A 26804-nucleotide genomic window follows, 5' to 3' on the forward strand; every position below is an offset into this window, starting at 1 on the left:
TTCACAGTTATCTTCCTTGTACCTATGTATTTTCTCCAGCTTCCATGACTGTACTTTTTAGAGATGTCCATTCCTCTTCAACTGAACTGCCTACTGAGCTATTCATTATCGCGCTACCTATAGCCTCGAAGAACATCAAGTGTATCTCCTCATTCTTTAGAGCTTCTATATCCCACCACTTTGCACACAAATTCTTCGTCACTAGTCTCAAACTTCAACCTATTATTGATCATTAATAAGTTATATCTGCTCCTGGATGAGCCTTACAATTAATTGTCTCTACCTGACCATGATCTAATCTAACTGGAATCTCCCCGTATCCCATTGCCTTTTATAAGTACACCACCTCCTCTTGCGATTCTTGAACAGAGTATTTGCTATTACTAACTGATATTTACGGAAAAACTCAATTAGGCTTTTCTCCTCTCTCGTTTCTACTATCACGCCCATATTGTCCTGTAACACTTTCTTCAACTCCCTCCTCTACAACCGCATTCCAACTCTCCATGATTATTAATTTTAATCTCCCTTTACATACTGATTATAAATTTTAATCTCCCTTTACATACTGAATTACCCATTCAATATTATCATATACTTCATCTATATCTTCACCCTACACTTTCAACTATGATATGTACACCTGAACCGTTACTGTTGGTGTTTACTTGCTGTTGATTCTTGTTTTGCTTTGTTTTGTTTTGTTTTGTTTTAGGGCTCACATGTGCCCATATCAAAACCACAGAACACCAAGGTGAAAAAGAAGTTAGAAGTGACTACACATTACACTCATTCAAGAGAAGGAACGACAGCTCAAAACAGGAACTTTCTGTTGGAGAAAGGTCCATAAAACACGCATTGCAGACAATGGAGGTCCTGAACTAAAGACTAAATTTCCGCCATGCTGCTATGATGAGTAAGTGAAAAACACAGTCAACAGCCCGCGCGTCTTTCACTAAAATGGCTGGTAACTCAGATAGCAAATACAAGTTAGAATGTAAGTGGTTAAAAAAGGCATTCCGTCAGGAAATGGCGAACCGTCAAAGGTTGATGGCAATGAGCACAAAGAGGTGGAAGGTCACCACTTACCAAATGGCGAAAGCTAAACAACAGTGCCCAATATGCAATATAACTAAAATTATATCCTTGCAGCAAGAGAGCTGAGAGACAGTCGGCCAACCACTGGGAGAAGTTTAATTCCCCAGAGCTTGTTCCCATGAAGGGAAGACCAGTGGTGATACCAAAGTGACACCACCTGCTGACAGAAAGCAATACAGAGATCATAGGAGGGAATGGGAGAGCTAGCAGGCCAAGGTACAAGGATTACAGTCTTGGCAGCAGCATCAGCATCAGCATTTCCCACCAGACCGACATGGCCAGGAACTCACATCAATATTACAGAATCTCCATCAAGAGTGAACAAGTGAAAGCTTTCCTGGATCCGTTGCACTAAGGAATGAACAATGTACAGAGCACAGAAGCTCTGAAGAGCACTGAGAAAGCCGGAGCAAATGATACAACTGAAAAGCCTGTGTCACCGGATGTTCTGCGGGGCCTGACGCAGTGCAAAGAACTCTGCTGTAACTTCTGAGCAGTGTTCAGAAGCTGACACCAAAAAGTGTTGGTGCCAACAACAAAGGCACACCCGACCACAGTCCAAGAGCCATCAGTGTCCGCAAAGGTACTATAGCAAACTGCTGTGCAAAAGTCAAGAAACGTACGCAACAGAGCAGGTCTGGATAGTGTCCTTAGGAAGCGAATGAAGTCTGAGGTGAACACGGGACACTGTGCAAAGCCAAGATGGTGGTTTTAGTATGGTGCAAAACAGCTACGGTCATTAGCGCCCGGTCTGTGACTTAGGAAAAGGTAAAAAAAACGAAACTGGAAACCAGCAGCAATGGGAATGAAACTCAAAAAATTGGAGAAACTAAAACCAGAAGGAAAGCTTAAAAAACCACTATAGAAGTGTGTCGGTTGTTCCCAAGAAAGCTTCAAATGACTGACGTCATCTTACTGGCACTAATAAACTCAAGGACGCGATCGGATGAGCGCGTGTCATCTTCTAAAATGGAAGATATATCAGGCGACAGCTGTAGACGGGCGCGTAACGGAGTAAAATAGGGGCACTCAAGTAAAAGGTGTCTTACCATCCACAGCCGAGAGCAGTGGGGACAGAGTGGGGGAGGATCGCCGCTTAAAAGATGTCGATGGCTAAAAAGACAGTGCCCTATCGGAGTCTGGTTAAAATTACCTCCTCCCGATGACGCGTTCGGGAGGAAGAGGTCCAAGCACAGGGAAGAGCTTTCACGTCCCGCAATTTATTATTGGGAAGTGTCGACCAATGTGCGTGCCATAAAAGAACAACACGACGACATAAAACACTCCGTAGATCGGTGAAGGGAATTGTGCGAATAGCTGGTCGAAGAAGAGAGACCGCAGCCTTGGCCGCTATATCGGCCGCCTCATTTCCACAGATACCAATGTGTCCTGGGAGCCAGAGGAACACCACAGAGACGCCCCCCAAGTGGAGCAAGTGTAGGCAGTCCTGAATCCGGTGGACCAGAGGCTGGACAGGGTAGAGAGCTTGGAGACTGAGGAGAGAGCTGAGAGAATCTGAACAGATAACATACTGTATCCGCTGATGGTGACGGATGTATTGGACCGCCTGGAGAACAGCGTAAATCTCCGCAGTATAAACCGAACACTGGTCGGGAAGCCGAAATCGAGTTGGGGTGTCGTCAACAATATAGGCACTCCCTACACCAAACGATGTTTTTGAGCCATCAGTGTAAATAAATGTGGCTTCCTTCATTTGTGCACATAGAGCAGCAAATGCCCGATGATAAACAAGTGCAGGGGTTCTATCCTTGGGAAACTGACAATGGTCACGGAGCAGGCAGGTCCAGGGACGGAGCCAAGGCGGTGCTGTACCCCAAGTTGTCAAGAAAGTTTTATGAAAGCGGAAGGAAAGAGAATGGAGCAGTTGACGGAAGCGGACTCCCGGTGGTAGTAGGGAGGAAGGGCGGCCTGCATACCCTAAATCCAAGGAGGTGTCGAAAAAAATGTCATGGGCCGGATTAGCAGGCATGGAAGACAGATGGCTAGCATAACGACTCAGAAGGACAGCTCGCCGATTGGACAGCAGAGGTTCAGCAGTCTCAGCATAAAGGCTTTCCACAAGGCTGGTGTAAAAAGCTCCAGACACTAAACATAATCCACGGTGGTGGATAGAGTCAAGACGCCGAAGAATAGACGGCCGAGCAGAGGAGTAAACTATGTTTCCATAGTCCAATTTCGAGTGCACTAAGGCGCGATAGAGGCAGAGAAGGACCACTCGGTCCGCTCCGCAGGAGGTACCATTCAGGACACGGAGGGTGTTGAGGGATCGCAGACAGCGAGCCGAAAGACAGGAAACGTGGGAGGACCAGCACAGTTTTCTGTCAAACATAAGACCCAAGAATTTAGCGATGTCCGAAAACGGAAGGTTGACAGGTCCTAGATGTAAGGAAGGTGGAAGAAACTCCATACGACGCCAAAAATTAACACAAACGGTCTTACTGGGAGAAAAGCAGAAGCCTGTTTCGATGCTCCCAGAGTGGAGGCGATCGAGACATCCTTGAGGACGTCGTTCAAGAAGGCTGGTCCGTTGAGAGCTGTAGTAGACTGCAAAATCGTTCACAAAGAGGGAGCCCAAGACATCAGGAAGGAGACAGTCCATAATTGGATTTATGGCAATGGCAAACAGTACAACACTTAACACAGAGCCCTGTGGTACCCCATTTTCTTGGGAGAAAGTACGGGAGAGAGTAGTGTTCACCCGCACTTTAAATGTGCGCTCTGCCATAAATTCGCGAAGAAAAAGGGGCAATCGACCGCGAAAGCCCCAAGAGAACAGTGTGCAGAGGATGCCTGTCATCCAACAGGTATCGTATGCTCTCTCCAGATCAAAAAATATTGCTACTGTTTGGCGTTTCCGGAGAAAATTGTTCATGATATAAGTGGAGAGAGCAACAAGATGGTCAACTGCAGAATGATGCTTTCGGAAACCGCATTGGGCAGGTGTTAAAAGACTGCGGGACTCCAGCCACCAAGCTAAACGGCAATTCACCATACGCTCCAAAACCTTACACACACTACTCGTGAGAGCAATGGGGCGATAGCTAGATGGGAGATGTTTGTCCTTTCCAGGTTTCGGAACAGGAACGATGATAGCTTCCCGCCATCGTCTGGGAAAAGTACTGTCGGTCCAAAGTCGATTATAAAGGCGAAGGAGGTAACGCAGACTATGGTATGATAAATGCAGCAACATTTGTATGTGGATACCATCTGGTCCTGGGGCAGTGGAGTGAGAAGAAGAGAGTGCATGTTGGAGTTCCCACATGGAGAAAAAAGTATTGTAGCTTTCGCGATTTTGAGAGGAGAAAGCAAGAGGTTGCACTTCCGCTGCACGTTTCTTCGGGAGAAACGCTGGTAGGTAGTTTGAAGAGCTCGAAATCTCAGCAAAGTGTTGACCCAATGAGTTAGAAATTGCGACAAGGTCCACTAATGTATCATGCGCGACAGTGAGCCCAGAGACCGGAGAGAAACTAGGCATGCCAGATAACCGTTGAATCCAACTCCAAACTTCTGAGGAGGGAGTGAAGGCGTTAAATGAGCTAGTAACGAAGTCCCAGCTTGCCTTCTTGCTATCACGGATGACGCGATAGCTATGCGCACGGAACTGCTTATAGCGGATACAGTTGGCCAAAGTAGGATGGTGTCTGAAAACGCGAAGAGCACGTTGCCGCTCACGTATTGCATCACGGCATGCCTCGTTCCACCAAGGAACTGGGGGGCGCCGGGGCAATTCGGAAGTGCGAGGTATTGAACGTTCCGCAGCTGTAAGAATAACTTCTGTAATATGAGTGACCTCATCGTCGACGCTAGGAAAGTGACGGTCATCGAATGTCGCTAGAGACGAAAAAAGTGCCCAATCGGCTTGGGCAAACTTCCAGCGTCTTGGGCGCATATATGGCAGTTGTGGCTGCAATCGAAGGACACATGGAAAGTGGTCACTCGAGTGTGTATCAGCAAGGGCGAACCATTCGAAGTGCCGAGCTAGCGGAACAGTACCGACCGAAAGGTCCAAATGAAAGATATTTGTCATGGAGGCAGACAAAAATGTATGGTCAAAAATGTAGGGTCCCCAGCGTTGAGGCAAACAAGATCCACTTGGTGGAAGACATCTATCAATAGTGAGCCACGCGGACAAGGATGTGGAGACCCCTAAAGTGGGTGGTGGGCATTGACGTCCCCAACCAGCAAATAGGGGGGTGGAAGCTGACCAAGAAGATGAAGGAGATCAGCTCGTGCCATTGGTGTAGACAATGGAATGTATACAGTACAAAGAGAGAAGGTGTATCCAGAAAGGGAAAAACGGACAGCGACTGCTTGGAAGGAAGTGTTTAAGGGGATTTGGTGATAATGGAGAGTATCATGGAAAAGAATCATGAGTCCTCCATGTGCTGGAGTGCCTTCAACAGAGGGGAGATCAAATCAGACTGACTGAAAATGGGTGAAAACAAAGCGGTCGTGGGGACGCAGCTTTGTTTCCTGAAGACAGAAGATGACCGGCGAGTAGGATCGTAAGAGGATCGACAATTCATCCCGATTGACTCGAATGCCGCAGATATTCCAATGAATAATGGACATAGGGTGGACAGAAAATGGAAGAATGTGACCAAGGTTGCCGTCAACAACTGCTCAGAGCTGGCGACCGACAGCGTGGAACAGAATACAGCCGAAGGCAGAAGATCCTGATCCATAGGTTGTTCAAGAACAGCTCCTGCCACCAGTGATCGGCCGGTTGATCGGCCGCCAGCAGTGCGCCTCGGCGACACAGAAGATGGCAGAGCGCGGCTACCGCCAGGTGGTGCTGTAGACGAGACACACCGTGGCAGAGAAGGAGAGGAACTGGGTTTCTTACTAGCCTTCTTAGAAACAGGATGTTTCGATGAAGGAGGAACCGATGGTTGTGAAGTTGGGGTACGCAAAAAATCTTCACGAGTAGGCTCTTTTTTGGAAGTCCGTGTGCCTGACTTTTGGACTCGAGATTTAGCAGAACCCGATGAAGGGTGTGCCCTAGAGTGAGCAGGCGAAAATGGGGAGGTTGAACGGGTGATGTTTGCGCTGGCTGATCTGACGACCGTGTCACTAAAGATGAGCTCACAAGTCTGCGTGGCCATCTCCTTTGCTGGCCGAAGAGAGGCGAGGACAGTGCTGTATTTACCTGTCTGAGGCACAGTGGGCTTTCAACTGGCGAATAATTTTCGAGCAGCAAAGGTCGACACCTTTTCCTTCACTCTGATTTCCTGAATGAGCTTTTCATCCTTAAAAATGGGGTAATCTCTAGAGGAAGCTGCGTGGTCACCCATACAGTTGATGCAATGAGGGGCTGGAGGTGGACAAGCACCCTCATGGGCATCCTTGCCACACGTAACACATTTGGCCGGATTGGAACAGGACTGGCTGGTATGACTGAACCGCTGACACCGATAGCAACGCGTAGGGTTTGGGATGTAAGGGAGAACGGAAATTATCTCATAGCCCGCTTTTATGTTCGATGGGAGTTGAACTCTGTCAAATGTCAAGAAGACAGTACGGGTTGGAACGATGTTCGTGTCAACCCTTTTCATGACTCGATGAACAACCATTACGCCCTGGTCAGACAGGTAGTGTTGAATTTCCTCGTCGGACAATCCGTCAAGGGAGCATGTATAAATGACGCCAAGTGAGGAATTTAAAGTGCGGTGCGCTTCCACCCGGACAGGGAAGGTGTGTAGCAGTGATGTACACAGCAATTTTTGTGCCTGGAGGGCACTGACTGTTTCTAACAACAAGGTACCATTTCATAATCTGGAGCAAGACTTTACAGGACCTACAACTGCGTCGACACCTTTCTGAATAATGAAAGGGTTGACCGTGGAGAAGTCGTGACCTTCGTCAGACCGAGAAACAACAAGGAACTGTGGCAACGATGGAAGAACTGACTGTGGCTGAGACTCAGTGAACTTACGCTTGTGAGCAGACATAGTAGAAGATGAGGAAGCCATTGCGGAAGTATCCCCCATGATTACCGGTGTCTCCGATGGCGCGCTCCTCCCTTGTGGGGGCCCTCTGTGAGGGCACTCCCGCCTCAGGTGATTGTTCACACCTCAGGTCACACCTCCCGAGAAACGGACGGAGGGACCAATCGGCACTTTCGGAAGGTATCAGCTCGGGTAATCACCCCTCCCTGGGCCTGGACGTTACCAGGGGGTACGTACGTGTCCCACCTGTCTACCCGGGGCGGGGAATTATGCGTTACCCCGTCACCAGCAACGCATGAAAATGCGTGGGTCGGCCTTCAGACACGCACAGGGAGGAAAAAAGAGAAAGGGAAAAACAAAGAAAGGGAAAGGAAAGAAGAGAGGTCTCAAACGCCGCAGCGGAGAAAAGGGTAGAGAAGAGGTAAGGAAAAGAGAAGGACAAAGGAAGGCTGAAGACTTGCAAGCAGAGAAAGCGAAGAATGTGTTACATTTCCGAGTGTCCGTCTCCACACGTAGGCACAAAACATACTCCCAGAGGGGGAGAAAGGGAAGGAAAGAGGCGGAGGTGGAGGTGGAGGTGGGGGTGGGGGTGGGGGGGGGGGGGGCGAAGGTGTGGGATGGGGAAGGATGCGAAAAAGGAAGGTATGAGGCCCGGAAAGAAAGGAGGGCCACATTAGCTCGGGGTCCCGTGCTCACTACGCACGTATCCACAAGAGAGTTGTGGACCCCCTGGGGGGCATGGGGAAAGTGGCAGGTAGCGCAAAAATAAACTGCCGGAACAGTAGCTGAAAGCAAACCTGGAGGTAACACAAGAGAGATGCGCCCCATACTGGTGGTCAAAGATGTGATTGAAAAAGAGGCATAGGATTGGTGGCCAGGCACGGCAGACAAATGGCATACGTATTCACCGAGGAGAACATCATGTCAGTATGATAGTGGTAGTTCAGCAGTTTCTTCATCGACACTCCCAAACGAGCTGGTGTAAAAGGCACCAGTGAGCAAACGGGTGTCACAATGGTGGATTGTGTTGAGGCAGCAGAAGATGGGCGGACGTGCAGACACACAAACGAAACACCCCGAGTCTATTCTCAAATGCAGGAGGTTGGCCCAATTCACTTCACACGCTGAGGACACTGAGGGATTGGGTACAGCGGGTAGCCAGGTAAGACATATGGGAGGATTAGTAAAGTTTCATATTGAGCTAGAGCCCATATCGAGCAAGAGCCTCAGGAATTTCATACTTTCAACAAATGGAAGAGCAACAGGCCCAAGATCTAAAGACAGTGGAAGAAAATCATTGCGCTGCCAGAAATTCATACAAACAGTTATGTCAGTGAAAAAGTGAAAGCCATTGTCAATGTTCCATGAGTAAAGACAATTGAAACAAGACGGAAGATGCCGCTTAATAAGCCAAGTCTGAGGAAAACTGCAATTGACGGCAAAATCATCAACAGAAAGGGAGCCAGAGATGCCCAGTGAGAGATAGGACGTAATAGGGTTAATGGCGATAGCAAAGAGGACGACGCGCATTACGGAACACTGAGGCACATTGTTTTTCTGGACGAAGGTGTCCAACAAGAGAGAACCTACATGTACCTTGAAAACACTGTCATTTAAAAATTCCTGAAGGAACTGGGGCAGGTGGCCTTGTAAACCCCACATGTTGAGAGTACAGAGGATAAAAGTCCTCCAGAAGGTGTCTAGGCCTTCTCCAAATCAGAAAACCATTCACGGGATGGATTAACAAAGTAATGAGACGGTCAACTGCAGAATGGCATGCTCGAAATCCACACTGTGCAGTGGTTAGTAAATTGTGAGACTCAAGCCACCACACCAGCCAGGCATGGAGCATACATTACTCTCACCTTGCAAACACAGCTGGTGAGAGAAATGGGACGGTAGTTAGAAGGAAGGTGTTTGTCCTTACCAGGCTTAGGTACGGGTGTGATTGGTTGGTTTAAAAGAGGGGGGAAGGGACCAAACTACGAGGTCATCAGTCCCTTGTTCCGAATGAAACAATGCCACAAGGGTGAGAATAAGACAATGAGACCTACAACACAAAACAGAATAAAAGGAAAAACCACAACAAGGACTGAAGGGCAACGAACTTTTAAATGGACAAAAGGGGAAAAGAAAACTACAAAGATGCAAGAAACAGGTAGAAGTGGTTAAAACAAGAAAGCAGGTTACCATGGCTAGCTGACCATGAGGATAAAAAGGAAAAGAAAGCCACTCTGCAAAACATTAAATCCTCCACCCTGAAAGCACTAGGCTGGAGGACACACAGGGACAAAGGACATGTGCTCAAACTTAGAGTAAATGATAAAACCCACCCTCACGTATAAAACATAAAACTAAAGCTGCTGTTGAGGCATTGTCGTCCAAGACCGAAGGTAGAGTACCGGGAAAGTTAAAAGTCCGCCACAGAGTGGCTAAAAGTGGCCATTCCATCTCCCAAAGCCGCAAAACCTTGCGGCATAATACTGAACACAGGTCAGTTTCAGAGATGCCCATCTCCAGGAGCGGTTTCCGCGTCGCTTGTTTGGGCAGCCTGTTAGCAAGATTGTTGCCTGGGATTCCAACCTGTCCTGGGTTCCACACAGACACCACTGAACGACTGGACCATTCCAGGGCAGAGATGGACTCCTGGATGTTCGCTACCAAAAGATGACGAGGGCAGCACTGGTCGATAGCTTGTAAGCTGCTCAGGGAGTCAAAACACAGAAGAAAAGACTCACCAGAACAGGAATGGATGTACTGAAGTTCACTAGATATAGCCACAAGCTCTGCAGTGAATACACTGCAGCCAACGGGCAAGGAATGCTGTTCAATACGGCCTCTGTGGACATAGGCGAAGCCAACATTACCATCAGCCATTGAGCCATCTGTGTAAACAACTTCAGAGCCCCTGAACATGTCAAGAATCAAGAGGAAGTGACATCAGAGAGCAGCGGGGTCAATGGAGTCCTTAGGGCCATGCAAAAGGTCCAGATGAAGCTTCGGCCGAGGTTTACACCATGGAGGTGTACGTTAATGGACCTCAAGTAGAGGTGGTAAAGGGAAGGATGCCAGTTCGGAGAGAACCACAATCGTGAGTCCTGACCTGGGCCACCAATGCGGGGGATGAAATGCAGTGGGTGGGAAAAGGAGATGGTAATTCGGATGCTCAAGAGAACTACAAAAGTGTGCAACATAACTGGCGAGCAGTTGGGCATGTTGGATCGGCAATGGAGGCACTCCGGCCTCCACCGGGACACTGGTCTCTGGACTCATTCTAAAGGAACCTGCTGCTAGGCGAACACCACAGTGGTGCACTGGGTCAAGGAAACACAACGCTGAGGGCACCGCCAAATCATAAACCAGACTCCCACAGTCACGGCGGGATTGAACAAGGGCTCTGTAGAGCTGCTGCAGCATAGAGCAATCTGCACCCCAATTGATGTTGCTCAGGCAGTGGAGAGCATTGAGGTGCTGCCAGCACTCCCATTTAAGCTGATGGAGGTGAGGTAGCCAAGCCAATCAGGATACCAGTCCTAAGAATCGATATGTCTCCACTACAGCTAGTGGATCATCATTAAGATAATGTTCAGGTTCTGGATGAGCGGTACGACACAGACAGAAGTGCATGACACATGACTTCGAGGCTTAAAACTGGAAGCATGGACTAGAGCCCATGACTGCGCCTTGTCAATGGCTCCCTCTAGGCACTCCTCAGCAACACCAGTACTGGAGGAGCAATATGACTTGTGGAAGTCATCCGCATATAGAGAAGGGGAGACCGATGGTCCTACAGCTGCTGCTAGGCCGTTGATGGCCACTAAATGCACTAAATGTAGAAATACACTCAATACGGAACCCTGTGAAATGCCATGCTCCTGAATAAGGGGGGGGGGGGGGGGGGGGGGGACTATGGGAGGTACCAACTTGGACACAGAAAGTATAGAGCGACAGGAAGTTTTGGATAAAAATTGGGAGCGGGGCACGGAGACCCCACTCATACAATGTGACGAGGATATGACGTCTTCAGGTCGTGTTGTATGCTTTACTTAAGTCAAAAAAGACTGCAACCAAATGTTGGCACCTGGGAAAGGCTGAAGAGATGACAGACTTGAGGGACACAACATTATCAGTGGTAGAGTGACCCAAGCGGAAATCACCCTGACATGGAGCCAGTAGGCCACATGACTCAGGACCCAACCCAACTGCCGACACACCATACATTCCAGCAGCTTACAAAGAACGTTGATGAGGCTGATGGGCCATTAGCTATCCACATCAAGAAGATTTTTACCAGGTTTTAGCACCAGAATGATGGTGCTCTCCTGACATTGCGATGGAAAGACGCCATCGCACCAGATCCGGTTGAAGATTACGAGGAGGTATCACTTGTAGTCAGATGAGAGATGTTTCATCTTCTGACTGTGGATCTGATCCAGCCCAGGAGCTGTGTCGAGGCAATGTGCAAGGGCACTGAGGAGTTCTCACTTTGTAAATGGGGCATTATACGGTTCACTGTGGCATGTAGTGAACGAGAGGACTTTCCTTTCCATCCACTGTTTGAGGGTGCAAAAGGCTGGGGGGTAGTTCTCTGATGCAGAGGCTCAAGCATACTGCTCAGCAAAGTGCTTGGCAACTGCATTTGTGTTGGTAGAGAGCATACCATAGATGGGGTCTGGTACCCAAAAAGATGTCCGATCTTCATCCAGACTTGGGAAAGTGACATATGGCACCCAATGGTCGTCACGCACCTTTCCAAACACTCCTGTTTCCATTGTTTTATAAGCATGTGAACGAGGGCACGGAGCTGCTTAAAGGCTATTATGTGCTCTAGGGAAGGGTCCCCGCTTATGTCACTGTAGAGCTCACCAACGCTCTTTAACTCCCTCAGTGACTTCTGGCGACCACCAAGGGACTGTCTTTCGCCAAGGGCACCATACAGAATGAGGGGTCGCGTTTTCCGATGCAGAAATTATAGTTGTTGTGACCTGCTGACAACATCGATGGCACCACGTGGGGGGAGATTCAATGGTGACAGCAGAGGAGAGGGCTACCAAGTCTGCCTTGTTTAAAGCCCATCTGGGTGGGCATCCGGGGGAGTGACAGGAAGATGGGGAAGACGTCACTGCCACACAGGTCGTCATGTGCTCTCCAATGGATAGGTGGGAAGAGTCCTCGGCTGCAAATTTATAAGTCAATGGCCGAGTAAATACCATGAGCCACACTGAAATGTGTGGTGGCCCCAGTATTGAAGAGGCACAGGTCGAGTTGGGACAGTAAATTTTCAACATCTATGCCACAGCCAGTAAGCATGGTGCTAACCTACAAGGGGTTGTGGCATTAAAATCTCCCACAAGAAAGGAAACATTTAGGGAGCTGATCAATCAGTGCAGCCAATACGTTCAGGGACACCGCACCATCTGGAGGGAGATATACATTGTAGACAGTTATGTCCTGTGTCTTCCGTATCCTGAGAGCCACAGCTTCAAGAGGAGTTTGAAGAGGCACTGGTTCACTTTATACTGAGTTCAGGACATAGATACAAACTCCATCTGACACACTATTATAGTCGCTACGGTTCTTGTAATAACCCCTGTAGCCACGAAGGGCAGGGCTCCGCATTGCCGGGAACCAGGTTTCCTGGAGGACAATGCAGAAAGCAGGTGTAAAGCTTAACAGTTGCCATAGCTCAGCCAGGTGGTGGAAAAAACCACCACAATTCCACTGAAGGATGACGTGAGCGTGACACTGGGAAGGCATGAAACACTCAATAAGGTAGTCTACACGTCAGGGTCACCTGCTGCCACAGACTTATTTCCTGAACAGACTATATCCATTGTGTCCGAGTGTCTGGCGAGATCCAGGTCCTTAGCAGACACCAGAATCTTCACCTTATCCTCAGACGCAGAGCTTGTAGGCAGCAGTGTGGGTGCCACCGCAATTCCCTTGGTCTTGGGGGTCATCTTTCTGGATTTCTGTTGCTGATGGGTAGGTTCCTCTGACTGGGAGGGCTTCACTGATTCAGTCTCTGGGACTGAACATGATCATGAAGTCCTACGACCAGCTGCTTTTGGGCACTTCAGTCACTGGCGGGTGTCACTTTTCCCACTACCAGAAATCTGGGAAGGGAGTGACCCAAGGGACCCCTTCCTCACGAGAGGAGCTGAAGAAGACTCTGGCTGAGAAGTGGGGACTGGTGTCCCAAATGGTTAGGGGGACAGTGCTCTCGAGGTAGGTGGTGTGGGAGCAACAGGGAGGGAAGCGCCCCCCACCATCAAGGGGGCAGGTGTAGTCTTCCGGTTCTGAGAGCCAACTGAAACTCGCGGAACTGATGGGGCTACAACAGTTCTCATAGTGGCAGCATAAGAGGAGACCATAGCCACACGATGTAGGTGCTCAAATTTCCTCTTGGCCTCAGTGAAGGTCAGTCGGTCCAGGGTCTAGTATCTCGTGATTTTCCTTTCTCACTGTAAAATCCTGCAGTCTGGTGAGCAATCCTGCAGTCTGGTGAGCAAGGGGAATGATGCTTTCTGCAGTTGACACAGATGGGAGGCAGGGCAATTGGAGTATTGGGATGGGACGGATGTCCACAATCTTGACATGTGATGCTGAATATACAGTGTGAAGACATATGGCCGAAATTTCAGCACTTAAAGCACCACTCTGGGGGAGGGATATATGGCTTGACATCACAGTGATAGACCATCACCTTCACCTTCTCAGGTAATTTGTCACCCTTGAAGGCCAAGATTAAGGCACTGTGATGGCAACCTGATTATCTCTCGGACCCTGATAGACATGCCGGATGAAATCAACTCCTTGTCGCTCTAAGTTGGTGCGCAGCTCATTGTCAGACTGTAAAAGAAGGTCCCTGTGGAATATAATACCCTGGACCATATTTAAGCTCTTATGAGGCATGATGGTAACAGAAACATCCCCCAGCTTGTCACAAGCGAGTAATGCCTGTGACTGGGCAGAGGATGCCGTTTTCATCGAGACTCACCCTGACCACATTTTGGACAAGCCCTCCGCCTCCCCAAACTTGTCCTCTAAATGCTCTACAAAAAACAAACTTCATCGAGACAAAGGAGTCCCCATCGGCACTTGTACATACGAGGTACCGGGGTGAATAAGGTTCACTGCCATCCTTAGCCTGACATTCCTCCCATGGAGTGGCCAGGGAGGGGAATGATTTAGGATCATACTTCCTTGCATTGTACCGAGACTTTGAACGCTTAGAGACTGTTGGCGTTTGATCACCAGTAAGTGATGATGTGGTACACTTCAATGTGCATCATCCATCCTGATGCCACCCACTCCAACCAGGCGCCACCCAGCTGCAGCAAAGGCCCCTTGGCAGGATGACCACTGCCAGGAGTCTCGATTCCCCAGAGTGACAGGCATTTACTCCTTGGCATATGTGGGGAGTTAACGGCACAAGCATCAGCAGAGTGATCCCTGTGTATTCAGTGGGCTACAACCAACAGGGTACACAGCAGCCCCACCACAGCAGACTGACTACCATGCTGGATATGAGGTGCAAAGAATTCCATGGTCCCCCGTCGGCGCAGAAAACGACACTGCATAGTGGGTGGAGGAAAATGCACCCAGGAAGGTGTCCTTGCTGAAGAGATGGAGGATGATTGGGACTGCAATGCCATGACGAGAAAGTGGGCTACAGATCTCAATGCACGATGGACATGACACACCAAGTAAAGCGCCCTTCCCCAATTGGCTCGGTCTTCAGGAAAATTTTGAAAAATGGAGGACAAACCTACAGGGGACCATGACATAAAGGCCAAAAGGTGTGAGACTCCTTTTAGTCACCTCTTATGACAGACAAGAATACCTCGGGCCTATTCTAACCCCCGCGCCCGCAGGGGGGACCGTGTGTTAGAACAATTAATGACAATGTGTGTTTAATTTATTTGAAAAATAGTGTCACACATAGCATACTATTCTGCAAGAACTGTAAATTGTGTGATTAGGTTTTTACTAGTCATAGATGTTCAACAGCAAACTAATGTAGCAGTATGCTGTTGTTGCCTGCAACATATTAATGAGGCTTATCAACATTTACCAGTAATGACCTGGCCATATGATTGTGTAATATTGGTGTGGGGAGGGGAGGGGGGGGGGGGGGGGAGATGTTGTGAACAGTGAAAGTAAAGAACGGTGAAACGCAACTGAGCATCTGTCGGCTACATAATTTACAGTAGTCTGTGTTGAACTTTCATCCTCCAATGTTCAGCCAGTATAACAGTGCAGTACGTCGACACCGAGGACTATCAACGAAGAAATAAAGCAGGCGAATGTCACACAGGGGCTGTGAACGAAGTGTTAGACAGTTACCTATTATGCATCAGATACGTGGTGTGGCGTTCAGGAGAATACAGGGATGAATAAGTGAAAGAGGAACCTCAAATACTGAAGTGGACGAAGGATAGGAGAAGGGGAATCAATAAAGATACAAAGGAATTGTTCTGATGTCAGGTTAGTGAAAACGCAGAATGCATTCCCACAAACAGCCCAGACATGTTCCCCAAGGGAGGGGAAAAGAACAGCAAGAGGATAGACATGCAGCACAGACGGGAAAAGATGCTGCAAAAGCTGGGGCCTCATAGTACCCAAGCACAAACCGCAAAAGAATGGTGCACCTCCAGGGGGAGGGGGGGCAGGAGCCTTCGATTCTGGTGAGAATAACCGTATCACTGAACTGTTCACATTAACTCACACTCTGCCCTATCTTACTATTCGTAATGAATCCTACTCCCGTTATACCATTTTCTGCTGCTATTAATATTATCCTATACTCGTCTGACCAGAAAACATTGTCTTCTTTCTACTTCATTTCACTGACCCCAACTATATCTAGACTGAGCCTCTGCATGTCCCTTTTCAGATTTTATAGCTTTCCTACCATATTCAAACTTGTGACATTCCACGCCCAAACTCATAGAATGTTACTATTTCATTGGTAAATCAATCTTTTTCTCATGGTCACCTCCCACCTCCCCCTTGGCAGCCCCCTCCTGCAGTAGATCTGAATGGGGGATTGGTTTGCAATCCTTTTGCCAATGGCGAGATCATCATGACACTTTTTCAATTAAAGGCCACTCGATTTGTGAACACACATTGTGTGTGTCTATTGCAGTGGTTTCCTTTGCCTTTTCCATCTTTATGCTGTTGATCATTCTTCTGCCTTTTAGAGGCAGTTTCCCACTCCAAGAGCACAAAAGTGCATGATAGTACAATGACAGCCATTCTAAAACATCACCTTGGGAAGTAGATGATGGCAGCAACATTCATCAAATCTCCTGCATTTTTCATCAACTCACTTGTAAACCAGTTTTTTATATCAGCTGGGACCCACACATAAGATTCTTCTTAACAACAAATTTCACATACCACATTACTTTTAAATTTCCTGAATTAATGGCAATAAAGACAGCACAGTGGTTAGTAACACAATTAGAGCCTTCAGGTGAAGCTATATTACTTTCTACTTAAGACAGTACTTGGGCATTGAATGATAGACATCAGGCTAGTATTCTCAATATTATTCACTTCTGTTACCCTCAACATTCTGCAAGGCCTCTGACAGAGATGATAGGTTAAATCCCAGGTATTGGTATGTTGTTGGTCAATATCTGTGGTTAAGTTGTTATGAATTTCTACAGCAATGGTGTAATTTCCAAGCTAACTGGCCTGCGGTAACTGCCTTCCTGGCATAGGATAATGGTATCTGTTTCACTTTAGTTGTTTGTTATTACATAAGTGCCTAATAAATCTAAGACGCCTTACATTTCTACCTATTCTTTTTTGTGTGAAAAATAATGTCTCAATCTGTTTACAAGTTCTTGGTTTTGCAGTCGAGCTGTAATTTTATCTTTAACAATAATTCAACAACTTCCTTACTGGTTTGACAAGTTTCAAGCAACAAAACCTCTACTTTACAACTGAAGAAAATAACCAGGGACATTGTCGAAATATCAACTGAAGAAAAAATGACATCGCAACTCAAACCCGAACACCTGTAAACCATCAATTTTACTGAGAGCGCCTGAAGGATTATAATTTTTCAATTGTACTTGTAATTTCTTTAAGAGAATGAATGCATTACTGCATGATGGTACTGCCAACAATGGCCAACATCTTTGCTTCTGAAGATCAAGCCTTTTTAAGTCTTTCAGTGGAATGAATGTTAAGGACTGCCAATATTTGTCTTATTTGTGATTCACTGTAGCGTTTTTGTTCTGGTCTTTGTAGTTTTGTTATTCATAAGTATCTCACTTCAGCTGCCTGGAAAACTGTGGGAACAAAAGTACTGTCACATTTGCCAAATAGTTATACTTTCTCTATAATTTAGGCCGTCTCCTCTCTCCACATTTCCTTAGCCTTTCTGTTTATATACATTAATTTCACTATACAGAGAGTGGTATACAGAATAAATCAGGTGTTGATTCACAGATACATGAATCTTTTTAAAACTTATGGGCAGGTTAAATCTTATGCACAGCAGTGTAAGCAATGACTTCATCTGATTCACTTTTATAAATTTGTACCCACAATGCCTTACATAACATGCACAATTTATTCTGAGAGCTGACAATATTGTCTGCCTTGCCCTAGGTATGGACAACACTCACAAAACATGCAAAAGCAAAAACACAAGTGGTACAGCGCATTGCAAGCAAGATATGTAATATTACTTCCTTCATCCCTTACACTGGGAGTTTGTCAACTTTGGTAGTTAAGAGCTATTTGAAATGCTACAATAAACAGAGAACTAAACTATTCAGCAAGACATAGTGCACTGATTTAGGTATACTTAATATAAATGGTGTACGGGAAGTGTTGTAGAACTTACCCAGGAACAACTACTCTGTAGCACAATGTTTCACCATAACACATAATAAAGCTCACGGTACAAAAGATTCTTGCTGCTGACCATTTCCTAATACATAGGGGAATCAGGATTTCCAAAAAGGAACTCTTCCACTGCCGACTATACTTCCTGAGAGTTACTAACAGGTAGCTGGAGTTGGCATTCAGGTTACACACTTGACAATGACAATTCCCTCCTCTTTTCACCATCTGCAAATGATGGTGAGAATGTTGTTGCTGATGGTCTGTCTACAGTATGAATCACCTCCCAACAACTTGATTTACATAAGCAAGTAATGGTGCTCGTCAGTTACGCTGAACTGAATGACTGGATGCTAAGAATATTGGTTCTTTGTTTGCAGGGCAGACCACTATTGGGATCAATAGAGCAGTACATTGAGACGAAAACCACAGTTTGGCCTCAGCCATACGTTTATGTTTCTTTATGCAGCGTTGTATTTCAGTACTTACACAAAACAACTCACTTAGCTATCTTTGCTGCCAATGGATTGGTGATGCTGAACTTTGTATGGCCCAGTGTACAGAACAACGAATGAGGGCTTGACCCAAAATTTCACTTTTGTCTGTATATGGCAATGGTTCCCAAGTTCAGGACAATAAGCCCTGGAGAGTACAACGAAATTATCTGAGGGGTTAAAATTAAGAGTGAAACTTCCTAGCAGGTTAAAACTATGTGGTGGACCGAGACTCAAACTTGGGACCTTTGCCTTTCGCGGGCAAGTACTCTACCAAATGAACTACCCAAGCCAGTACCTCGTCTCTCATTCTGGAAAATTAAGAGTGTTTATTACAATGTAATTGCACCATTCTTTTCAAAAATTCTCTTTGTAACACTATTTCATTAGTGTATAGCAGGGCTTCCCAACCTTTTCAGCTGGCGGACCCCTTCTACAGTTGAAAATCCATGGCAGACCCCTAGTCAGTTAAGAGCACAGCAACTTTAAATTTCAGAGCGAAACCCATGGGAACTGAAAGCTTCTTAATGCAAGTGCCACGTTTCCAATGACCCCCCCTCCCACCCCACCCCCACCACGAAGTATCAACACTCTTGTGATTGTTCTTCCTTTGGTCGTCCTCCCTCCTCATTCATTTCAACTGGAAACTTCCCTTGTTGTGAAGGCGATGGAGAAACCGCACCCTTCTTCAATGATCCTGTCTTCAGCCACGGATCCATGTTAGAAGTAATAAACCGGTCAAAAATCGACTTATGAAATAGGTAGTGCACTGACAAAGCAAGTTTAACATTAAACGATGCCTGGGGCCGCATACGTGCCACCAAGAACTGTGATTGGTCGACAAAGCTTGCTCCGCGCAAGGTTTCACCGCATCTAGCACCGTGAGCCAGCGCACAAACGACCCCCGTATTGTTGCGAAACAGTCGATCAGAGAAGCCGCATTCTCCGGCACTAAACTGTGTATGCGTTCTCACTTAGGAACCGCAAAGGCTGCTTGGGAATACGACATGAAGTAAAAGTACACGTTTCTCACACGAAAAAAAAAATAGTGATGAATTTGATTTTCACATTTTTATTCAATAATTTTCCTCTTTATTTTACAAGATTTGGTGAAAGGTGGCCGTGGACCCCCTAGAAAGAGCTGGCGGACCCCTAAGGGGTCTGCGGACCACACGTTGGGAAGCCCTGGTGTATAGTATTTATTAGATCACCATTGTCCATGTCATCAATCATGGTTACTAATTTGACATCCATTGTTAGGTAAAGACTTCATTAAACTTTTTTAATGCAGTCATGTGTTCACTAATACCCACTCATGCTGCTGCTACATATTTTCTAATCTGCCTTCCTTTAAATTCCGAACCTGTTCTTTTCTTGTTTCAGATTCCAGTGGGGGGAAGAAAAAAAATCACTGTTTCATTCCTCTTGCTACTTGTCCCACCAACCTCCACATAATTTCCATAACAATCTTACTCTTTGGCATTGGTCTGTTACTTTGCTTGCATTTATCATGAATCTCTTGTCCAGCAGAAAAGTCCCAAGCAAATGTAAAAAAGTGCAAGTGACTACTGTATATAACAAGGTTAAAAGAACACACCCACAAAATATAGGCTTGCTGCAGAATTATTGAGCATATTCTGAGCTCAAATGTGATATATTCCATTTACACAGAAAATCTTCTGTCCAAAAATCAGCACAAATACAGAAACCATAGCTGGTGCAAAAATCAGCTTACTGTTTTCTTGCACGATATCCTGTGAACCGTGGATGAAGGGTTACAGGCAGATTCTGTGTTCCTGTATTTTTGGAATGTGTTTCACATACCCCCCTCTGCAGACTATTAATGAAGGTCTGATCATATGGAATAGGTTTTCAGGTACATGAGTGGTTCAAAGACTCCTTAAGTAATAGAACCCAGCATTTTGTCCTGGACAGCAAGACTATTGCCATGGGTGCCCCGTGGAAGTGTGATGTGGCATCTCTTGTTCTCAACATACACAACAAACTGACAAACAGGGTGAGCTGCAATCTGCAACACTTTGCTGATGACACTGCAGTGTTTGGGAAGGTGTCATCATTAGGTGACTGTAGGAAGACACAGGACAGCTAAGTGTAATATTGTGTCCTGCCCGTGACGTATTAATGTACTATTTTCCTTTCCTGTTGAAATATCAAAAGTTTAAGATATAATTTAATCTTTGTGCCAATTAACTGTGTTGCAAGTCAACGAATATGTACGCCCAGGATAATGAGAATGGCATAGCATTATCATTTGTATTTTCCCCTATATAAGAATGCATGTTTGTCTTTTCTTTCTCTCTCTTTAGCCGCGCGCCTTTCTGACAGCATCTTACGTTATCAGATTCCTATATTCTTCCCTTTTGTTTCAAATGAACTGAAATTGTATTCCTGTTAGGAATTTGTTTAGTTGTGTAATTATTATTGGCAATTGCAATTACAGAAATGACTTTACTATTAACATTTTTCTTTCGCTCCAGAATCGAGCTGAGATTACTGTAATTTCTACGTGTTTCACTGAAATACAGCACAATTCTTAATTTTGTTCAAAACGGTGAGATTAGTGTTTGAGATGTCAGATGCCTGTATAAAAAACTTACTTTGTCAAATTGCTTAATTTGGCATTTCCACTTTCATTTCATAGTAACGGTTATCAATCCCCACTTTATAAAATGTTACAGATTTTGCTTTGCTACATTTTTTCTTACATTGTCAATGTGATACCTATGAAATTAATTTAGGACTGATCTGAATTTTCTCGCAAGGCGAGAAGACAATTTTCCATTCCCCTGAGATTTTAAGATCGCAAACTAAACGTTTTTCCAGCACGTTAAGAGTCTACTGTTCTTCACTTCAAACAACAAAAAAGATAAAAAAGATAAAGAAAGTGATTTGTGTATGCGAATGAGATATTTAAATTTATTTTACTTTTCATTAGCTTTCATCCTGACTAATCAATTATTGATTACACATTCCAAAAAAACTAACTTATTAATTTTACAGACCTTTTATTTATTATTATATTAGACAAAACTTCTATTAGGTGTGATAAATGGCAGAAAAATGCAGATGAGTAGGAAAAACAACCCTGTAACATTCAAATACACTATTAGTGGTGTGGTACATGAAAAACCACATCAATTAAATCTCAATACATAGTGTGTAACAAAGCAAAGTAACTGTAATGAAAAGAGCCAGTAAAGTGGGTTGCAGGAAGGTGAATAGTCAACTTCAGTTTCCTAGAAGAATTCTATAAAAGTCTAGTTCACTTTTAAAGGAGACCGCCTACAGAACACTACTGTGACTTTTGAGTACTGTCCAAGTACTTGGGAACTCCACCAGATCAGGTTAAAGGAAGACATCAAAGAAATTCAGAGATGAGCTGTTAGTTATTTGTGTGTTTTATTCATATGTGAATATTACTTTGTGATCTTAAATGGGAAACCCTGGAGCAAAGACGCCATTCTTTACATGAAATGTCACTGAGAAAATTTAAAGAATTGTAAGTTGTGGCTGAATGCAGAGCAATTCTTCTCACACCAATGTAAATTTTGCATAAGGACCATGAAGACAAATATGAAAAATAACACTCATACCGAGGCATACAGGCAGTCATTTTTTCCTTGCTTTTGCAAGTGTAATAAGAAAGAGAATCATTAGCAGGGGTTCTAGGGTATCATCAGCCGAGCACCATAAAGTGGCCTGCAGAGCGTGTATGTAGTTAATATATTGGTTTTCACGAGTTACCCAGTAATTCCTATTATGCATGTATCTCCTACTCACACAGCAAACATCAGTATTTGAATGGCTTTCACATCTGTAGTACATAATTCCTAAGTGGGGATACACATGGATCTTAAGCTATCAGTTTAGACACAATGTAAGATTTATTTAGCTTGTCCAACGCATGCCAAGTAATTTTTTGTCTCATTTTCATTTATGTTGTTGTCCATCAAGGGAAATATGGAAGCGTCCGATCCTGCCCATCTGCTTTGACCCATGACGTCACAAATATGGCAGAAACGACCATAAACCACGATTCCAATATGGCGCATATAAAGTCGTTACGTACACATTATGAGGACGAAAAACAAACACACACACACATTCTACAAAAAGCCTAATGACGCTAACGGGACAAGCACGGGAAATAGGGGGTTTTTGGGTGGGGGCAAACTAAATATAAACAAATTTAGACACCCATCCCCATACAAAACCACGCAAAATGAAGAAAAAAACCAAAATCACACAACTCCCCAAATACCACTAAACACAATATCATCTGGAATCGGACACTTCCCTTGACCTATATAGCTCAACAGCAGCTACCGATCTCATAAATTGGGATCGAACACTTCCCTTGACCTATATAGCTCAACAGCAGTTCCCGATCCCGTAAATTAGGATCTAACATTTCCCTTGACCTATATAGCTCAAAAACATCTCCCGATACCAATACCAACATTCACAGCCACACAGTGGGATCGAACACTTCCCTTGACCCGTTATCCTTACGACATGGTCAGAGACGCCGGAACTTTAAGTAAGCCTCATTTCTTCATGACATACTGAACACTTCACGACTTCATCCAAAAATCCGAATAGTTGAAGAAATTTTATTAGAGACAACGCACTGTCCCCCATCATAGCTGACAACCGAAACCTGTTCACCCCGTCAGTCATATCCATACCTACCAAAGACATAAAAAAAGCAATTTACCAAAATTCACACACGACGCCACACTCGCAAACTAAGCCAAAAACATCACCTAACACACCATCAGAGAGCACCACCGATCGCATCAAAATGACACCTACAAACACGCCACTCTCACAAACTAAATTCCGCGCCGTTGTGACACCACAACAGCCTAACGTCACGGGTCAAAGCCGACGGGTGGGATCGGACGCTTCGGTCGACCTGTTATCAGTAACAACATATAATAGCACCTTCCTTCCTCATCTGAAAAACCGAAAATAAATTCCTGGATTGTAAAAATCTTTTTCTGGGGATGAAAATAGATTTAGGTACTGAAATGAGAGCCAAAGTTGAACTACTTGGGCTCTGTAAAGAAAACAAACTGAAAAACAGACTGTGGTGATGAAGTGACATATGGGTGAAAAGTTGGTCACTGGCATCTAATACTGGAAAAAAAGGTCTTAAGGATACCAATTCCAAAAAACCACAACTTCCATGTGTAAAAGGAAACATTCAACAATACTAGCAAAAAAGCGAGGAACTGAAAGAACGGTAAACATAGCTTGTGATGTATGTTACTTGACAGTGTACCAAATATAACCCGTGTCACAAAAAAGCTGTAGTATAAACCACCTCACTGATGGCTGAAGTTACGTATTGGGCCCCGTGATATCTTGGTTGTGGTGACAGACTGATTTGTAGCACAGCCCGAGGTCTAGGTTAGGTTGGAAGGTGACAACTTGGTTTTGAGTTGGTGAAGTCAACAAATGTGAAAGCAGAAAATACGGTTATGGTAATAAATTGATCGGTAGCGAAGCTTAATGTTTACGTCCGTGCCTTACCGAAAAATCCAATAAATCTGTATGTTTTATTCCTTTTAAATTTGCCACGTAATATTTATTTACAAATAATGGTGTTAGATTTTTTTCTTTTTTCTTTTCCATCTAAACTTTTCATTTACTGCCAGCTAACAAACTTTATTGGGATGTTGGCTAAGAACTGAGTTTTCTCAGAAGTATACCTAATGGTCTCCTAATGCTTGAGAACCGCTGGGATAGAGCATTATAGCTAGCCCAGAATAAAACAGTCAATCAAGATTGTCACTGTGAGAACAAGTATCCTGTAACCTGGTGTGGCTATGGCATTCACATTATAAGAACAGAATAGTGTTAGGCAGCTTTCAATGGCATGGAACAGCGCTCTCACCATTCACTTAGGGCTACCATCATGTGTGATACGACCAAATCTTTGATGCCTACACAGTCAGTAGTTGGCCACTACTGCTGAACCTGTGCAGTGCATTGCCAGAGAACTGTCAGGCATCTGTTGCAGAGATTATGTATGAAAAGGTAAAGTTGCTACTTATCACAACAGCCTTACGTCACGGGTCAAAGCCGACGGGTGGGATCGGACGCTTCGGTCGACCCCAAAAATAGACGACACACACACACACACACACACACACACACAACTGCATCCTCTGGCAGCTGAAGTCACTCAGCGAGGAGCAGCAGCAGCAGCAGCAGCAGTGCGTGATGGGAATGGCAACTGGGTGGGTGTAACGAGGAGGCTGGGGCGGGAAGGGATAGCAGGGCAGGGGTGGTGAACAGTGCTGTGCCAAATACACGGTATAAAATCACATTTTTGTGTGTGTGTGTGTGTGTGTGTGTGTGTGTGTGTGTGTGGTGTGGAGGGGGGGGGCGGGGGGTAGGGGGGGAAAGAGAGAGAGAGAGAGAGAGAGAGAGAGAGAGAGAGAGAGAGAGAGTGTTTGCATCTCATATATTTTTAGCAAAGGCCTTTTTAGCTGAAACCTTATATTGTGACAGTCTTTTTGTTGTGCCTATCTGCAACACAGCATCTCCGCTATAGGGTGAGTAGCAACTTTCCTTTTCATAATATTGTTATATTCCATCCTGGATTTTCCAGAGCTCGTGTATGGGGAGTCTCTGCAATTTCTGAGAGTGTCCGTCTCATCATTCACATCTACATGCACACACCCAGGATTCATAACAAACATCTGAAGTGAGATTGAAGACATGTGACCAATGCCAGCCATCTTAACAACATAACGACTTTCATTTTTTCAGACATGGCCATGGAAAAACACATCTTCCAGTGCTGAGGATTGATATTAATAGCTTTGGAGCTCCCATAACATCATCCCTTTCTGGTCAGAGAACATGGTGACACGAAGTTTACCCTCCAATTAAAATGAAAAAACTATGTTGCATCCATTGGTGAGTGTAAGCTTACGTATTTCCTTTTGAGTGGGCACCAGAGCCTCAATAAATTTGAAGACAAACATAATTCACCCAGGCCGTATTCCTAATTACTTTATCTGTACTTCTAGTTTCAGGGCATGGGCCATTCTCAAGTGCACCTATAGCAACAGATGTGTGTGCATGGTTCTCGTCTCATCATCAAAACCTTGCGTGCCATACAAAGTGCACAACACGATGGTGGCTACGAGAACAATCACCATCATGTCATGTGTCTTAAATATTTCTTTAGCTGTTCACTGTTGACAACCATGCTATGTGCAAATAGACATTGTTTCATTTTTTGGCAAAGTGAGACGTATCCACATCTGTGTGGTCTTGAGACTGGACCTTGCCAAAAATTTGGTGCGCAAATAATGGGATTTGGAATACTTTCCTGTGTAACTGTGTCCTTTAAAATGGTACACTCGAGTGACAGAGAATTTGGCACCCGCTACTGGGCAACTGCAAGCGGAATCCCATACCCAGCAATTCCGATTGCAGATGCCCCCTGTTCGGATATGGTCTACACAGTGCAACAAAAAATTAAGACAATGGAATACAACTGCAGTGACAAGGCAAAGCCGATGAGCGTCGTTCTAGCTAAATCACAATTGCAGTATTCTCCTTCGCCGGAGGTTCTGATTAATTTGAATTGACAAATACGGGCATAAACTTTAGAGCGTCAGTTTTACTGTAAAATATATATGCACCAAACACAGCACGAAAACCATGTCAAATCAGACAGACACTTGAGCATATACCTGTTCATCCCAACTGCCAGTAACAAAATAGCTGGAACATGATAAAGCCTCGGGTTTCCATCTTACTTTATTTATTTTTTCCCCGACAAATACTGCTTGAACATCATCCATATTTAAAGTTTTTGCAAAAACCAAGGTAAAAACTTTCACTCGTAAAATCTATTTAGTTTTTACCGCCACTCGCAAAGATATTAGCGTCAGTAGCAGACACTCATAGAAATTAAATGTGCATTTAATTTTATCAGTGAGCTCAATACTTAACTGAAGAGACTACACAGAGGCGTCTTTGCCTAGAAAACCTTGAAGGTCTTTGGTGGAGTCGGCGTATTGTAGCGGGGCAATTGTTCTTCTGCTTGTGACTTTGAAGTCCATCTGTTCCTTTTTCAAACAAACAGTTTCAACAGTTATGCTGCATACGGCTGCAGTAATCGATGAACAACAGGAAGTGGTACTCAATTTCACCTGTAAGTTACATATGCTTTGCTATATGGTAAATGAATTACTGTTCGGGAAATACTGTAAAAAGCTATCTAAATTATTTTTATTTTCATCACTCGCTCTAGAATTCTTAAAAAATGAGTGCATGAAGTACGAAGGGAATACTGGACTCCATCGAAACATAGCGTCATTTGTATTTC

At 45.0% G+C, this 26804-nt stretch overlaps 1 protein-coding gene across 1 annotated transcript in view; it reads right to left on the minus strand.

Annotated features, from left to right (window-relative positions):
* LOC126481421 (nucleoporin Nup43) overlaps positions 1-26402 on the minus strand; it is a 200520-nt gene extending 174118 nt beyond the window's left edge. Inside the window, exon 1 of the mRNA XM_050105162.1 lies at positions 26167-26402. Within this exon, the coding sequence (XP_049961119.1) occupies positions 26167-26277 (111 nt within the window). The 5' untranslated portion in view covers positions 26278-26402. The remainder of the gene's footprint in view (positions 1-26166) is intronic.
* Between the last annotated feature and the right edge of the window lie 402 nt (positions 26403-26804).

The sequence above is a fragment of the Schistocerca serialis genome, chromosome 5 (assembly GCF_023864345.2).
Source record: "Schistocerca serialis cubense isolate TAMUIC-IGC-003099 chromosome 5, iqSchSeri2.2, whole genome shotgun sequence".
NCBI classification, from domain to species: Eukaryota; Metazoa; Arthropoda; class Insecta; order Orthoptera; family Acrididae; genus Schistocerca; species Schistocerca serialis.